The sequence below is a fragment of the Mizuhopecten yessoensis genome, unplaced genomic scaffold, assembly GCF_002113885.1.
Source record: "Mizuhopecten yessoensis strain PY_sf001 unplaced genomic scaffold, ASM211388v2 scaffold5547, whole genome shotgun sequence".
Classification (NCBI taxonomy): Eukaryota; Metazoa; Mollusca; class Bivalvia; order Pectinida; family Pectinidae; genus Mizuhopecten; species Mizuhopecten yessoensis.
This window is the reverse complement of record NW_018406103.1, coordinates 558,258-576,868: the sequence shown is the minus strand read 5'-3', so window position 1 is coordinate 576,868 and position 18,611 is coordinate 558,258. Positions and strand designations below refer to the sequence as shown.

At 37.2% G+C, this 18,611-nt stretch overlaps 2 protein-coding genes across 2 annotated transcripts; both read left to right on the top strand.

Moving 5' to 3' along the window:
- Positions 1-6,348: 6,348 nt before the first annotated feature.
- On the top strand, positions 6,349-15,871 carry LOC110450946 (protein FAM167A-like). Its single transcript, XM_021498760.1, has 2 exons — positions 6,349-6,842; positions 15,001-15,871. Exons 1-2 carry the CDS (start codon positions 6,585-6,587, stop codon positions 15,250-15,252), a joined length of 510 nt encoding a protein of 169 aa, XP_021354435.1. The 5' UTR covers positions 6,349-6,584; the 3' UTR covers positions 15,253-15,871.
- A 994-nt stretch (positions 15,872-16,865) lies between these two features.
- Positions 16,866-18,611, top strand: LOC110450943 (cartilage acidic protein 1-like). The gene has a single exon (XM_021498757.1). It carries the CDS (start codon positions 16,866-16,868, stop codon positions 18,609-18,611), a length of 1,746 nt encoding a protein of 581 aa, XP_021354432.1.

Genomic DNA, 18,611 nt, shown 5'->3' with positions numbered 1-18,611 from the left:
TGTTATCTGGTACTGTAGTGTAGTATATCTGTTATTTGGTACTGTCGTGTGGTATATCTGTTATCTGGTACTGTAGTGTAGTATCTCTGTTATCTGGTAGTGTAGTGTAGTATCTCTGTTATCTGGTACTCTCGTTTAGTATATCTGTTATCTGGTACTGTAGTGTAGTATATCTGTTATTTGGTACTGTAGTGTGGTATATCTGTTATCTGGTACTGTAGTGTAGTATCTCTGTTATCTGGTACTCTCGTGTAGTATATCTGTTATCTGGTACTGTAGGGTAGTATATCTGTTATTTGGTACTGTCGTGTGGTATCTCTGTTATCTGGTACTGTAGTGTAGTATATCTGTTATCTGGTGCTGTCGTGTAGTATATATGTTATCTGGTACTGTCGTGTAGTATCTCAGTTATCTGGTACAGTCGTGTAGTATATTTGTTATCTGGTACTGTAGTGAAGTATATTTGTTATCTGGTACTGTCGTGTAGTATATCTGTTATTCGGTACTGTAGTGTAGTATATCTGTTATCTGGTGCTGTCGTGTAGTATATATGTTATCTGGTACTGAAGTGTAGTATCTCTGTTATCTGGTACTGTAGTGTAGTATATATGTTATCTGGTTCTGTAGTGTAGAATCTCTGTTATCTGGTACTGTCGTGTAGTGTAGAATCTCTGTTATCTAGTACTGTCGTGTAGTATATCTGCTATTTGGTACTGTAGTGTAGTATCTCTGTGATCTGCTACCCTAGTGTAGTATATCTGTTATCTGGTTCTGTCCTGTAGTATATCTGTTATCTGGAACTGTCGTGTAGTATGTCTGTTATCTGGTACTGTCGTGTAGTGTAGAATCTCTGTTATCTAGTACTGTCGTGTAGTATATCTGCTATCTGGTACAGTAGTGTAGTATCTCTGTTATCTGGTACTGTAGTGTAGAATCTCTGTTATCTGGTACTGTCGTGTAGTATATCTGCTATTTGGTACTGTAGTGTAGTATCTCTGTTATCTGCTACCCTAGTGTAGTATATCTGTTATCTGGTACTGTAGTGTAGAATCTCTGTTATTTGGTGCTGTCGTGTAGTATATCTGCTATCTGGTACTGTAGTGTAGTATGTCTGTTATCTGATATTGTCGTGTAGTATATCTGTTATTCTGGTACTGTAGTGTAGTATGTCTGTTATCTGGTCCTGTCGTGTAGCATATCTGTTATCAGGTACTGTCGTGTAGTATATATGTTATCTGGTACTGTAGTGTAGAATCTCTGTTATTTGGTACTGTCGTGTAGTATATCTGCTATCTGGTACAGTAGTGTAGTATCTCTGTTATCTGCTACCCTAGTGTAGTATATCTGTTATCTGGTACCGTCGTGTAGTATATCTGTTATCTGGTACTGTAGTGGAGTATGTCTGTTATCTGGTACTGTCGTGTAGTATATATGCTATCAGGTGCTGTCGTGTAGTATATCTGTTATCTGGTACAGCCCTGTAGTATATATGTTATCTGGTACTGTCGTGTAGTATGTCTGTTATCTGGTACTGTAGTGTAATATGTCTGTTATCTGATTCTGTCGTGTAGTATATCTGTTATCTGGTACTGTCCTGTAGTATATCTGTTATCTGGAACTGTCGTGTAGTATGTCTGTTATTTGGTACTTTGAGGTAGTATATCTGTTATCTGGTACTGTCAGGTAGTATATCTGTTATCTGGTATTGTCAGGTAGTATATCTGTTATCTGTACTGTCGTGTAGTGTATCTGTTATCTGGTACTGTCAGGTAGTATATCTGTTATCTGTTACTGTAGTGTAGTATATCTGTTATCTGGTACTGCCCTGTAGTATATCTGTTATCTGGTATTCTCTTGTAGTATATCTGTTATCTGGTACTGTAGTGGAGTATGTCTGTTATCTGGTACTGTCGTGTAGTATGTCTGTGATCTGGTACTGTAGTGTAGTGTGTCTGTTATCTGGTACTGTAGTGTAGTATGTCTGTTATCTGATACTGTCGTGTAGTATATCTGTTATCTGGTACTGCCCTGTAGTATATCTGTTATCTGGTATTCTCTTGTAGTATATCTGTTATCTGGTACTGTAGTGTAGAATCTCTGTTATCTGGTACTGTAGTGTAGTATATCTGTTATCTGGAACTGTCGTGTAGTATATATGTTATCTGTTACTGTAGTGTAGAATCTCTGTTATCTGGTACTGTCGTGTAGTATATCTGTTATTCGGTACTGTAGTGTAGTATATCTGTTATCTGGTGCTGTCGTGTAGTATATCTGTTATCTAGTACTGTCGTGTAGTATATCTGCTATTTGGTACTGTAGTGTAGTATCTCTGTTATCTGCTACCCTAGTGTAGTATATCTGTTATCTGGTACTGTAGTGTAGTCTATCTGTTATCTGGTACTGTAGTGTAGAATCTCTGTTATTTGGTGCTGTCGTGTAGTATATCTGCTATCTGGTACTGTAGTGTAGTATGTCTGTTATCTGATACTGTCGTGTAGTATATCTGTTATCTGGTACTGTCGTGTAGTGTGTCTGTTATCTGGTACTGTAGTGTAGTATGTCTGTTATCTGATATTGTCGTTTAGTATATCTGTTATTCTGGTACTGTAGTGTAGTATGTCTGTTATCTGGTACTGTCGTGTAGCATATCTGTTATCAGGTACTGTCGAGTAGTATATCTGTTATCTGGTACTGTAGTGTAGAATCTCTGTTATCTGGTACTGTAGTGTAGTATATCTGTTATCTGATACTGTAGTGTAGTATATCTGTTATCTGGTACTCTCGTGTAGTATATCTGTTATCTGGTACTGTCCTGTAGTATATCTGTTATCTGTACTGTCGTGTAGTATATCTGTTATCTGGTACTGCCCTGTAGTATATCTGTTATTTGGTACTGTCGTGTAGTATATCTGTTATCTGGTAATGTAGTGTAGTATATCTGTTATCTGGTACTGTCCTGTAGTATATCTGTTATCTGTACTGTCGTGTAGTGTATCTGTTATCTGGTACTGTCAGGTAGTATATCTGTTATCTGTTACTGTAGTGTAGTATATCTGTTATCTGGTACTGTTGTGTAGTATATCTGTTATCTGGTACTGTCGTGATGTATATCTGTTATCTGGTACTGTAGTGTAGTATATATGTATATCTGTTATCTGGTACTGTCAGGTAATATATCTGTTATTTGGTACTGTAGTGTAGTATATCTGTTATCTGGTCCTGTCGTGTAGAATCTCAGTTATCTGGTACAGTCGTGTAGTATATTTGTTATCTGGTACTGTAGTGAAGTATATTTGTTATCTGGTACTGTCGTGTAGTATATCTGTTATCTGATACTGTAGTGTAGTATATATGTTATCTGGTACTGTAGTGTAGTATCTCTGTTATCTGGTACTCTCGTGTAGTATATCTGTTATCTGGTACTGTAGTGTAGAATCTCTGTTATCTGGTACTGTCGTGTAGTATATCTGCTATCTGGTACAGTAGTGTAGTATCTCTGTTATCTGCTACCCTAGTGTAGTATATCTGTTATCTGGTACCGTCGTGTAGTATATCTGTTATCTGGTACTGTAGTGTAGTATGTCTGTTATCTGGTACTGTCGTGTAGTATGTCTGTTATCTGGTACTGTAGTGTAGTGTGTCTGTTATCTGGTACTGTAGTGTAGTATGTCTGTTATCTGATATTGTCGTGTAGTATATCTGTTATTCTGGTACTGTAGTGTAGTATGTCTGTTATCTGGTACTGTCGTGTTGTATATCTGTTATCTGGTACTGTCGTGTATTATATAAGTTATTTGGTACTGTAGTGTAGGATATCTGTTATCTGGTACTGTAGTGTGGTATATCTGTTATCTGGTACTATCGTGTAGTATATCTGTTATCTGGCACTGTAGTGTAGTATATCTGTTATCTGGTATTGTCGTGTATTATATATGTTATCTGGTACTGTAGTGGAGTATATCTGTTATCTGGTACCGTCGTGTAGTATATCTGTTATTCTGGTACTGTAGTGTAGTATATCTGTTATCTGGTTCTGTCGTGTAGTCTATCTGTTATCTGGTACTGTAGTGTGGTATATCTGTTATCTGGTACTGTCGTGTTGTATATCTGTTATCTGGTACTGTAGTGTGGTATATCTGTTATCTGGTACTATAGTGAAGTATATCTGTTATCTGGTACTGTCGTGTTGTATATCTGTTATCTGGTACTGTAGTGTAGTATATCTGTTATATGGTACTGTAGTGTAGTATATCTGTTATCTAGTACTGTCGTGTAGTATATCTGTTATCTGGTACCGTCGTACAATGTACCATCGAATATGCCACTATCGTGTTGTACATTTTTTCGTTAAGAATTTGTTACCTAGTATTCCCATCTCTTTCACATTGAAGCTTACTCTAAAGAGAGCTTGCTTTTTCCTCATTAGTAGATCGTCTGAGACGGGAGTCTTAGTTGCCATGCCAACGAACACCTGTTTTTCCTTTCTCTACTGTCTTCTTGAAACTGTTGGAGGGTAAAATATTAGGCGAGTTTTTTTTTTTTTCATTATTGACTAAACGCTGCGTTACATGCAGTAAATTTCGAAGGGAAATACTTTAGGGAAGTAGTATAAATGATGTGCTTTTTTCTTAACATTTTCTCCAGGTTGGTTAGTATAGATTATGAGAAGTTTTTTTCCATGTGATTGACTGGGATTACTCGAAAGTTTTGGACACAGAGAGGAATCTGTTTAAGCGGCAGATACAGTAAGCCATCTGGATACGCCGCAGTGGGCCAGTTCTAAATCGAGACGATGGGGCTCAAAGACTCTCGTACATATATGACCAAGTGTTAACAAAGCGTAGCGGAATTGAGTCATTTCGGTACATATATAACAACTATTGTACATACGTTTCCAGCGTAGCCGAAATCGACATCGATTTTATGGACAACTCGTACACATTTTACACCTTTGTGTGCATACACTTCTTCATTGGTCATTCGTCTGATAAAGGTGATAGTGTTCATATCGTAATAGTCACATAGAAAATGTCATTGCTTGTGTTAAAAGAACTTCTCATAATATAAATGATGCGCATTGTACATAGTGTTAAAATTTCTTGATAAGCTTTGAAGAAAGGAAATTTCCTTTTAGCTCAGCGGTAGAGCGCCGGACTAGAAAGCCAGGGGTCGTCGGTTCGATCTCCAACAACAAAACATGCATTTGTGCTACTTTTTTTCTCTTATACATGTATATATGCTGTCATTTATGTATAGTACGCTTGTACGTATATAGATACGGATGTATTCATAGTGCAGATAAGCGTATACGTCCATTTCCGGTGCCCTTGATACACTTCCGCTATTCAAGTTCGCACGTTGTGTTTGATTAAGCGTTGTTTCTGGCTCGTACCGGTGTACTATAGACATGTCGTTTGAGCTCATTTTGTTTAACGTCCTGTTAACAGGCAGAGTAATCTAAGGACGTGTACCACATACATATTTGTGGTTCTGCACCGTGAACTGGAAATAGTATCCATTTAAAATTACTTTGCGTAAGAAAATAGTCGAAAACAAACAAATAATTATAAAACTAGAAAAAAAATATATTTTGAAAAACCCAACAATTTTAAGCATTAATATCCATATGTTTTACATGCGGTGACTGATCACGATTGTGTGATTTCGTTGTTTTGTTACGTAAAGTAACAAACCTAAATTCTCATTATTTCTTTTTTTTGCCTCGAGAAGATGAAAATCATCAAACATTAATTCTCCTTCTTTCGTCTGTCTTCTCGTACAAACAAAAAAAAGACGAAACAGCAAGAATTCGTAGTAAGTGCAAAACAACGGAATAGCACATATGAGCCAACGTATCTAATTTTGATGGTATTTCTCCTCGCAAAACATGATTCTGTTTACTATTTCACTGACTGTGAATCTCGACAATCACTGGAAGTCGGTCATAAGTTATGATGTTCAGTTGAGCCCCCTTCGATTGCTGACATATTTCAGGGATTATGGATGAAAAACAGTGTATCATACTTTATTAAGGGTTCGTCGTATGAAGAATTTTCTAAGAGAGTGAGCATGTGGGTAAAATCAGGAGGCTAGTACAGGCGGACTCGACATTTCATCCATCTGATCGCTATGAGATAATTGTTCTCTGGGTTATTCGTCGTAAGCAATGTTTCTTTCATATCGAGCACGTAGATAAAGTCGAAAGGCACCTTAAATTGATAATATTTAAATAACATGTTTACAATAGTATTGTTAAAACGTTATACTTTTATACGAAAGGTCATTTTTCCTCCATATTTACGGTAACAATAACTGTGATTCCGGATGTTTCAAAGTCCTCACAAACAACGACCCCGGCACGTGAGCATCACACACATGTTCATCGTATAACCCTGTAACCATTAGATCTAATATATGTGCAATACGTTCACGACATCGTATTTCATGGAACTTCATCAATACAACTTTGGGGAGATATTGAAATGATCTCTGGTTGTTTCAAATGATATATTCGCTATCGATCAATTGCAAATAATATAGAACTTTTTTCATCAACTTGTTTTAATTTTGAGAAATTGGACATTATGGATGAACAGAAAAATTATTTGCTTGATCTGATTGATATTACAAAGCGACTGAAGCTGGAGCCACTTTCGGATATCAGCCGGAAGCCATCGGGGCGACAGTACATGGCAACGCGAAGAGGCTACCGAAAGATATCCAGTGGAACCATGCTCTATGATCTTACAGAGTGTAAGGAGCAAGAAGGCGGTACCGAAAATGATCATGTGTTTAAGAAGATGAACATGTCAGAGAAACTCAAATATGTCAATCAATCTAGGGTAGGTATATACTTAAAAATATTTTTCGTCAAAAGTTCTTACACAAATGTTATATTGAAAGGGACATAACAAGACACCCTGAATACAAAACAGAGATCATAATACACACGTAATTCATACATACTGTAATAAACACACGTAGTTCATACATACTGTACAAAACACACGTAGTTCATACATACTGTACAAAACACACGTAGTTCATACATACTTTACAAAACACGCGATTTCTACAACACATGGACCTTACTACATGCAGTGTATATAACGCAAATACCTTCTTCACACCGTCAATATAAAATACATATTATCCGAGGACCATATACCCCTCCCCCTGTTTTTAGCACATGACCATATTACAAACTTTTCTTGCAAAACAGAGACCATGCTATACACAGTTTACATAACACGAGGAGTGTTTTCACACCGTAAACATAGAATAAAGACCATTATACGAAGCATAAATCAAAGGTCTACTACACACAGTTTATGTAACACAGCGACCATACTATACAGTTTATATAACACAGGGATCATACTATACAGTTTATATAACACAGCGACCATACTATACAGTTTATATAACACAGCGACCATACTATACAGTTTATATAACACATGGATCATACACTACTTTTATATTATGACCCTTTCCCGAGGGAACTGTTCTCTTATAGTGTTGTCTGGGGTGGTATAGTGCCCGAGTGGTTAGGCGAGGGCACTTTATCTCCCCATACAACACTATAAGAGAATTGTTCCCGAGGGAAAGGGTTATAAGAGAATAGCAGTATTTAGTATGGTCACTGTGTTATTTAAACTGTGTGTAGTAGATAGTTTATATAATAGTTTATATCGAACATGGATCATACTCTACACAGTTTATATCGAACATGGATCATACAACATACAGTTGATATACAACACATGGACCATACTACACACAGTTTATATAACACAGGGACCATACTACACACAGTTTATAAAACAGGGACCATACTACACACAGTTTATATAACACAGGGACCATACTACACACAGTTTATATAACACAGGGACCATACTACACACAGTTTATATAACACAGGGACCATACTACACACAGTTTATATAACACAGGGACCATACTACACACAGTTTATATAACACAGGGACCATACTACACACAGTTTATATAACACAGGGACCATACTACACACAGTTTATATAACACAGGGACCATACTACACACAGTTTATATAACACAGGGACCATACTACACACAGTTTATATAACACAGGGACCATACTACACACAGTTTATATAACACAGGGACCATACTACACACAGTTTATATAACACAGGGACCATACTACACACAGTTTATATAACACAGGGACCATACTACACACAGTTTATATAACACAGGGACCATACTACACACAGTTTATATAACACAGGGACCATACTACACACAGTTTATATAACACAGGGACCATACTACACACAGTTTATATAACACAGGGACCATACTACACACAGTTTATATAACACAGGGACCATACTACACACAGTTTATATAACACAGGGACCATACTACACACAGTTTATATAACACAGGGACCATACTACACACAGTTTATATAACACAGGGACCATACTACACACAGTTTATATAACACAGGGACCATACTACACACAGTTTATATAACACAGGGACCATACTACACACAGTTTATATAACACAGGGACCATACTACACACAGTTTATATAACACAGGGACCATACTACACACAGTTTATATAACACAGGGACCATACTACACACAGTTTATATAACACAGGGACCATACTACACACAGTTTATATAACACAGGGACCATACTACACACAGTTTATATAACACAGGGACCATACTACACACAGTTTATATAACACAGGGACCATACTACACACAGTTTATATAACACAGGGACCATACTACACACAGTTTATATAACACAGGGACCATACTACACACAGTTTATATAACACAGGGACCATACTACACACAGTTTATATAACACAGGGACCATACTACACACAGTTTATATAACACAGGGACCATACTACACACAGTTTATATAACACAGGGACCATACTACACACAGTTTATATAACACAGGGACCATACTACACACAGTTTATATAACACAGGGACCATACTACACACAGTTTATATAACACAGGGACCATACTACACACAGTTTATATAACACAGGGACCATACTACACACAGTTTATATAACACAGGGACCATACTACACACAGTTTATATAACACAGGGACCATACTACACACAGTTTATATAACACAGGGACCATACTACACACAGTTTATATAACACAGGGACCATACTACACACAGTTTATATAACACAGGGACCATACTACACACAGTTTATATAACACAGGGACCATACTACACACAGTTTATATAACACAGGGACCATACTACACACAGTTTATATAACACACGGATCATGCTACACACAGTTTATATAAAACAGTGACCATACTACACTCAGTTTATATAACACAGGGACCATACTACACACAGTTTATATAACACAGGGACCATACTACTCACAGTTTATATAACACAGGGACCATACTACACACAGTTTATATACCACAGACACCATACTACACATATTTTATATGTCATAGGGACCATACTACACGCAGTTTATATAACACAGGGACCATACTACACACAGTTTATATAACACAGGGACCATACTACATACAGTTTATATAACACATGGGACATACAACACACCTGTTTATATATCACAGGGACCATACTACACACAGTTTATATAAAACAGGGACCATACTACACACAGTCCATACTACACACATTTTATATGTCATAGGGACCATACTACATACATACTACACACAGTTTATATACCACAGGGACCATACTACACACATTTTATATGTCATAGGGACCATACTACACGCAGTTTATATAACACATGGGACATACAACAGACAGTTTATATAACACAGGGACCATACAACAGACAGTTTATATAACACAGGGACCATACAACAGACAGTTTATATAACACAGCGACCATACTAAACACTGTTTATATAACATAGGGACCATACTACTCACAGTTTATATAACACATGGACCATACTACACACAGTTTATATAAGACAGGGACCATATACTACTCACAGTTTATATAACACATGGACCATACTACACAATATAACACAGGGACCATACTACTCACAGTTTATATAACACATGGACCATACTACACACAGTTTATATAACACATGGACCATACTACACAATATAACACAGGGACCATACTACTCACAGTTTATATAACACATGGACCATACTACACAATATAACACAGGGACCATACTACTCACAGTTTATATAAAACAGGGACCATACTACACACAGTTTATATACCACTGGGACCATACTACACACATTTTATATGTCATAGATATAACACAGGGACCATACTACACACATTTTATATGTCATAGCGACCATACTACACGCAGTTTATATAACACATGGGCCATACAACACACAGTTTACATAACACAGGGACCATACTACACACAGTTTTTATAACACATGGACCATACTACACACAGTTTATATAAGACAGGGACCATATACTACTCACAGTTTATATAACACATGGACCATACTACACAATATAACACAGGGACCATACTACTCACAGTTTATATAACACATGGACCATACTACACACAGTTTATATAAAACAGGGACCATACTACACACAGTTTATATAAGACAGGGACCATATACTACTCACAGTTTATATAACACATGGACCATACTACACAATATAACACAGGGACCATACTACTCACAGTTTATATAACACAGCGACCATACTACACTCAGTTTATATAACACAGGGACCATACTCCACACAGTTTATATACCACAGGGACCATACTACACACAGTTTATATAAAACAGGGACCATACTACACACAGTTTATATAACAAAGGGACCATACTACACACAGTTTATATACCACAGGGACCATACTACACACAGTTTATATAACAAAGGGACCATACTACATACAGTTTATATAACACAGGGACCATATACTTCTCACAGTTTATATAACACATGGAACATACACCACACAGTTTATATAACACAGGGACAATACTACACACATTTTATATGTCATAGGGACCATACTACATACAGTTTATATAACTCAGGAACCATATACTACTCACAGTTTATATAACACAGGGATCATATTACAATCAGTTTATATAACACCGGGACAATACTACACACATTTTATATGTCACAGGGACCATACTACATACAGTTTATATAACACAGCGACCATACTACACACAGTTTATCTACTCACAGTTTATATAACACAGGGACCAAACTACACACAGTTTATATAACACAGGGATCATACTACACTCAGTTTATATGTCATAGGGACCATACTACATACAGTTCATATAACACAGGGACCAAACTACACACAGTTTATATAACACATGGACCATACTACACACAGTTTATATAACACATGGAACATACACCACACAGTTTATATAACACAGGGACAATACTACACACATTTTATATGTCATAGGGACCATACTACATACAGTTTATATAACACAGGGACCATACTACACACAGTTTATATAACACAGGGACCATACTACACACAGTTTATATAACACAGGGACCATACTACACACAGTTTATATAACACAGGGACCATACTACACACAGTTTATATAACACAGGGACCATACTACACACAGTTTATATAACACAGGGACCATACTACACACAGTTTATATAACACAGGGACCATACTACACACAGTTTATATAACACAGGGACCATACTACACACAGTTTATATAACACAGGGACCATACTACACACAGTTTATATAACACAGGGACCATACTACACACAGTTTATATAACACAGGGACCATACTACACACAGTTTATATAACACAGGGACCATACTACACACAGTTTATATAACACAGGGACCATACTACACACAGTTTATATAACACAGGGACCATACTACACACAGTTTATATAACACAGGGACCATACTACACACAGTTTATATAACACAGGGACCATACTACACACAGTTTATATAACACAGGGACCATACTACACACAGTTTATATAACACAGGGACCATACTACACACAGTTTATATAACACAGGGACCATACTACATACAGTTTATATAACACAGGGACCATACTATACACAGTTTATATAACACAGCGACCATACTACACACAGTTTATATAACACATGGACCATACTACACACAGTTTATATAACACAGGGATCATACTACACTCAGTTTATATAACACAGGGACCATACTACATACAGTTTATATAACACAGGGACCATACTATACACAGTTTATATAACACAGCGACCATACTACACACAGTTTATATAACACATGGACCATACTACACACAGTTTATATAACACAGGGATCATACTACACTCAGTTTATATAACACAGGGACAATACTACACACATTTTATATGTCATAGGGACCATACTACATACAGTTTATATAACACAGCGACCATACTACACACAGTTTATATAACACATGGACCATACTACACACAGTTTATATAACACAGGGATCATACTACACACAGTTTATATAACACAGGGACAATACTACACACAGTTTATATGTCATAGGGACCATACTACATACAGTTTATATAACACAGCGACCATACTACACAAAGTTTATATAACACATGGACCATACTACACACAGTTTATATAACACAGGGACCATACTACACAAAGTTTATATAACACATGGACCATACTATACACAGTTTATATAACACAGGGACAATACTACACACATTTTATTTGTCATAGGGACCATACTACATACAGTTTATATAACACAGCGACCATACTACACAAAGTTTATATAACACATGGACCATACTACATACAGTTTATATAACACAGGGATCAAACTACACTCAGTTTATATAACACAGGGACCATATTACATACAGTTTATATAACACAGTGACCATACTACACACAGTTTATATAACAAAGGGACCATACTACACACAGTTTACATAACACAGGGACCATATACTTCTCACAGTTTATATATCACACGGAACATACACCACACAGTTTATATAACACAGGGACAATACTACACACATTCTATTTGTCATAGGGACCATACTACATACAGTTTATATAACACAGAGACCATACTACACAAAGTTTATATAACACATGGACCATCCTACATACAGTTTATATAACACAGGGATCAAACTACCCTCAGTTTATATAACACAGGGACCATACTACATACAGTTTATATAACACAGCGACCATACTACACACAGTTTATATAACACAGTGACCATACTACATACAGTTTATATAACACAGGGATCATACTACTTACAGTTTATATAACACATGGGCCATACAACACACAGTTTATATAACACAGCGACCATACTACTCACAGTTTATATAACACAGCGACCATGCTACATGTATTCACAGTTTATATAACACAAGGACCATACTACACACAGTTTATATAAAACAGGGACAATACTACACACAGTTTATATATCACAGGGACCATACTAATCACAGTTTATATAACACAGGGACCATACTACTCACAGTTTATATAACACAGGGACCATACTACACATAGTTTTTATAATATAGGGACCATAATACACACAGTTTATATAACACAGGGACCATAATACACACAGTTTTTATTACACAGAAACATCACTTGATATAATTTACCTCACACATGGACCATAAACCACAATGTTTCCATAACACTTTCTGATAATCGACGACACATATAGTTGTGAGATATTTTGCTGTTTGTCAACGGAGTTCATTCGTAAGTGTTTTAAATAGATTGGGAGTTGATTTTTTTTTTGCACCCATTGCAATATTTGGGATCTTTATATTTCTCTCTAGCTCTAAATACCTTTTATTTCCTAGCGCTTTGCTTGGCAACGCCTCCCTTTTGGATTTAATGTTTAGCGTTCGCCCAGGTGAGGAAGGCAATGGGTTCTGTCCCAAGGCCGGGACATACCAAAGTCCTTTTTTGTGTTTTAACAGCTATGGTTATTTAAAAAAGTGCCAGGTTTTGGCGGTGGAGGAAATCTGGAGCTCCCGGAGAAAACCAATGACCTACGGCCAGTACCTGCTACCTGCTCCACGTAGTCCTCGAATCCGCAACCCGGCGGTGGTTATGGTGGTGATGGTTGTGGTGTGTGTGTGTGGTGTGGTGGGGTTGGGGGCTAGTGGTAGCAGATGTCAGACGCCTTAAGGGTGACAATATCATTTTTTAGGGCCGTAGCTAGCTCTAGCTTGGAGTGGGTTATTGAGGAGCGAGTCCAGAACAGGGCTCTGGTCGGGGGACCGGAAGCCCCGAGCAGAAACCACATATACGAGTTTTAATATCTATTTGTTACAGAATTAAAATCGCACTACGTAATTGAAAAAAAATTGACATTCTATAAAAGAAGCATGTTTCAGCAATTTTCTAAAGACAGGTTCAGTTTGGCACAAGCAGCGTTTTTTTTTTATTTGTTGGAAAACAACCCAATATGTGAAAACATGAAACTATATAAAATTACTTATTATTCAAAGTTACTCTGGTGTGGACCATCCCAACTAAATGGATCCACTAATTTGCAAATTGATATAAAAAAAAAAATCATTTTTAACGAATTGGATTGCACCTGCTAGGGTAAATCCTATGTGAAAAACAATTGCTATGGGTTAGTTAAATATTGTTCAAACTGAATTTAATCTGTGTCCTTCTTAATAATAAGATCCGATTATAAGTCATATTGGCCAAAATATATAGATGTTTTTACACTTTTCACGTTTTTGGTTGCACCTGCTAGGGTAAATCATATCAACCATATATATGAAAAACAAGAATAATGTATTAAATTCTTTATTGTGTTCCGAAAGCTATATTTGAACAAGAATGATACTATATTCATAGACTTTATTTTTCAATAATTTTTAGAAAGAAATCGCTGAAAGGAACCAGGCACTTTCGCAACAGCTTCTTCACATTTACGTACAAATCCGCCAAATTAAGGTTCAACAATCCTGTATGTATCACCAAGACCTATTAGATGATGTTTTCCGGGACATAAGCGACGAAAAAGATGTACCGGATGTATGTGATCTACCCGTTCGGAAGCGGAACAAGACCTTACAACTATTGGGTGTGACGCGGATGAATATTAACTCAAAGCGTTTTTCATGTTCGTGACAATCTACTTTCCTAAGTAATTTAACGTATAAGGGGAGATAACTAGAATAAAAAAACGGCTGTTTTATATTTTATAAGTACTTAAATCAGAATTAATGCTGAGGACTTTTGAACGAATTTCCTTCAATTTTACAACTTCGTAATAAAAATGGAGTGTCCTGTGCCATTTTACATGTAGTTTTAACTTTATTTTATCATCGGTATAATATTCCAGTAATACAAACATGATATACATGTAGGATTCGAAAACAAGTATAAAGTATTTATGTTAATCCGTCTCCGTTTTTTGTAAAATGGCGATAGGACGGCTCTGACGAATAGTATGCATATATATACATGTATAAGTATTTGGAAGAGAAGAGGACGGGGGAGGTAGAAAGGAAAGAGGTGCAAAAGGGTCTAAAGAAAGTGTTGTTGGGGGTAAAATATATAAAGGAGTACATTACATGTGCAATTTTAAAGAACTTTTTGCGAAATAATATTTTACAATATCATATTTTAAGTACAGCTAGCCTGCAAAGAAGTTTAAAAAATTATACTTGCCTGTTCTATAATATTTTACTAACATATTTCAGAACCCGTGTTTCGCAAATCGTTCTACTTGAATTCTGTAACAAAATTAAATAAAAAAACTTCCAACCTTAAACACACTCGTACCAGAACAAATTAGGATTTAACTGAAATGTGTATATACATTGCATATGTGTGTGGATCTATATGTAATACATACGCACTCCCTGTCATAGACGATAACTCCTACATTTTGTACAACCCAGGTGGAGTATAAAATGGTACGGGGTGGATGCTGTGGTACAATTATTTGTATCTGTGCTATAGCATTGGAGGGAGTCGGCACTTTGGAACCACGGTCCCACTACAAACAGCACATACCAAGCACTCGCGCAAGCATACACACATAGGGAGATATTAGCCAGGTGGCATATGACTAATAGTTAGCGCCTGATAAGACAGTTCCTGCAAATTCCTCAGAATTGTATTGATTAATGTATTATTAAATGTATATGATAATTGATTGATTTTATCAATTGTATATCTATATACTGTAAAGCGCTTTAGAGTGGCTTATTCTAGCTAGATATGGGGGTATATCAAAATGTTGTATATTCTTATTTTATTTTAATTGCACAATGAAGCGTAAAGCAAACAAAACCACAACGGTTTTTATTGTCAACAACTACTTCATATCAGAACATGTGTATTGTACCTATAACATATTTTTCAATACAGGTGTGCTGCACGTGATCAGTGTATATCATAAACACCTTGTCTAATCTATCCAGCAATCTATCAAATAAAACATCATGCTTCATAGAAATGACCCCGATCAAAGTTCAATGACATCATCAATCTAAACCAGTACATACATTCTAATTGTAAGCAGATATTCATCCTCGATCCCGGGTGCAAAATAGTCTGATTATCATCTGGGATCGTGGATGTCTATTATTAAATGAACTACGGAACGGTCGATACCCAGACAAGCTATGAACAACATTTTCTGGTGGTGCGTTTTATTGAACACGTTTTTACAGTCAGATTCGATGTTTATTTCCAGGTCACATGACCTGTTACGTCAATTTGTGACTAAGGAGATGACCTATGGTGCGGCTGTCAGTGACATTAATGGGGATGAGAATTTGGATATTGTCGTGGCGAGCTTTAGTGGATCCAACATTGTACTGACTTACGACAACAAAAGTCGCATGTTACAGAACGTGGCACTGACTGGTTCACCCTTCGAGGCTCTCATGGATCCCGAGGGTCGGGCTGTAGGCGTGGCTGCATGTGACGTCGATGGCGATGGAAGGGAAGAAATTTACATTCTCAACTCCAACACTGACGTCACAGGGCGGCAAAATCACGGAGACAAGTTATTTAAATATGTTGATAATAGATATGTTGATCTGCTTTCGGATTCCCTCAATGCTTGGATTCCGGAAGTGACGCACGTGGGTCATTCTGTGACGTGTATCGATAGACAAGGTACAGGTCTGTACGCATTTGCTGTGATGACCTCCACGCGAAACGGGACGGAACGATTAATGCTCATTGAAATGGACGTATCTCACCCGGAAAATAATCGTGATAGCGGGCCGATTGTCTTGCGAGACGTTGCTATGGACGCCGGGATAGACCAGGCAAAGGGCGGTGGAGGCATAACCATTGGTCCGATTCTAGGAACAGACGGGCGTTCGGATATTTTCGTTAACACGGAGAGTTTTTGGAATAAAAACAGGGAAAACAAGCTTTTTATGAATAATGAAGGCGGGAAGTTCAGAAATGTAGCTCGACAATTAGGTCTGGCGGACAAAAACCAAAATGTGAGAGGCATTGCGATAGGGGACATAAATCAAGATGGTCTAATAGATATTGTGACCGGAAGTTGGTTAGGATCCCAAAGATTGTTTATTCAGCGTATTTCATCCTATAGCGGAAGAGTGAAATTCAGTGACATGGCGACTGCAGAAATGCGAAAGAGTTCTGCTTTGTGCTCGCTAGCGGTAGCGGACTTCAACAACGACGGTCACACTGAAATATTCTACAATAACGCAATGTATCATGGAGCCCAGCCAAACAGGTTATTTACAGTTCGCACAACGAAACATGAAACAGGACAAAAATTGAATGTAACAAAAGTAAGTATCGGGGAAGCTCTTGAGCCAAGAGCATATCCTACAGGAAGTGTCGTGACTGATATTGACCGTGACGGTGTCCTTGACCTTCTCATAACTCATGGCGAGTCGTCTGGAAATACTATTACGGTATATTCGACAAGATCGCCCGTTAGGTCTAAAAAACGAACGAGAGACAGAATGACATCACAGAGGTCAGAGGTGATTCAAAGGACAACGTTCGGAAATAATCTCCCAGGTAAAATAATACATAACCCATCACAAGGTCCGACTAGATTTACAAATTACTGGGTAAGAATAATCCCCAAAACCCGATTCGGAGCTCCAGCTCGGGGGTCAAAGGTCACCTTAGTGTTAGCCGGGGGTATAATGATGACCCAGGTCATTGGTGGAGGATCCGGGTACCGCGGCCAGATGGAACCGGTGGCACATTTCGGAATAGGGCAGACACCGGATGTGCTATTATTAGAAATCCAATGGCCTGATGGAAAGATACATCAACGGGAAATGGGAGTATCAGATTTGAACAAGGTCCACGAAGTTCATTGGTCTAATTTGTACGACGAAAAAAGTCTATTTGATAATAAGCACGTGGATAAACGACTTCGGAGGACAACCGGAAGCGCATCATTTATGAACCCCAGCTCTACAATAGTTATACTGCTGTGGTGTTTGTGTATTGCCGATTATTTTTCTGTTATTTAA

What these genes read in the sequence shown, in the direction of transcription:
- LOC110450946 (XM_021498760.1), top strand. Translation starts at nt 6,585, where the DNA reads ATGGATGAACAGAAAAATTATTTGCTTGATCTGATTGATATTACAAAG. An exon ending in AATATGTCAATCAATCTAGG is followed by an intron (nt 6,843 to 15,000) that starts GTAGGTATATAC and finishes AATAATTTTTAG; the next exon opens with AAAGAAATCGCTGAAAGGAA.
- LOC110450943 (XM_021498757.1), top strand. Translation starts at nt 16,866, where the DNA reads ATGACCTATGGTGCGGCTGTCAGTGACATTAATGGGGATGAGAATTTG.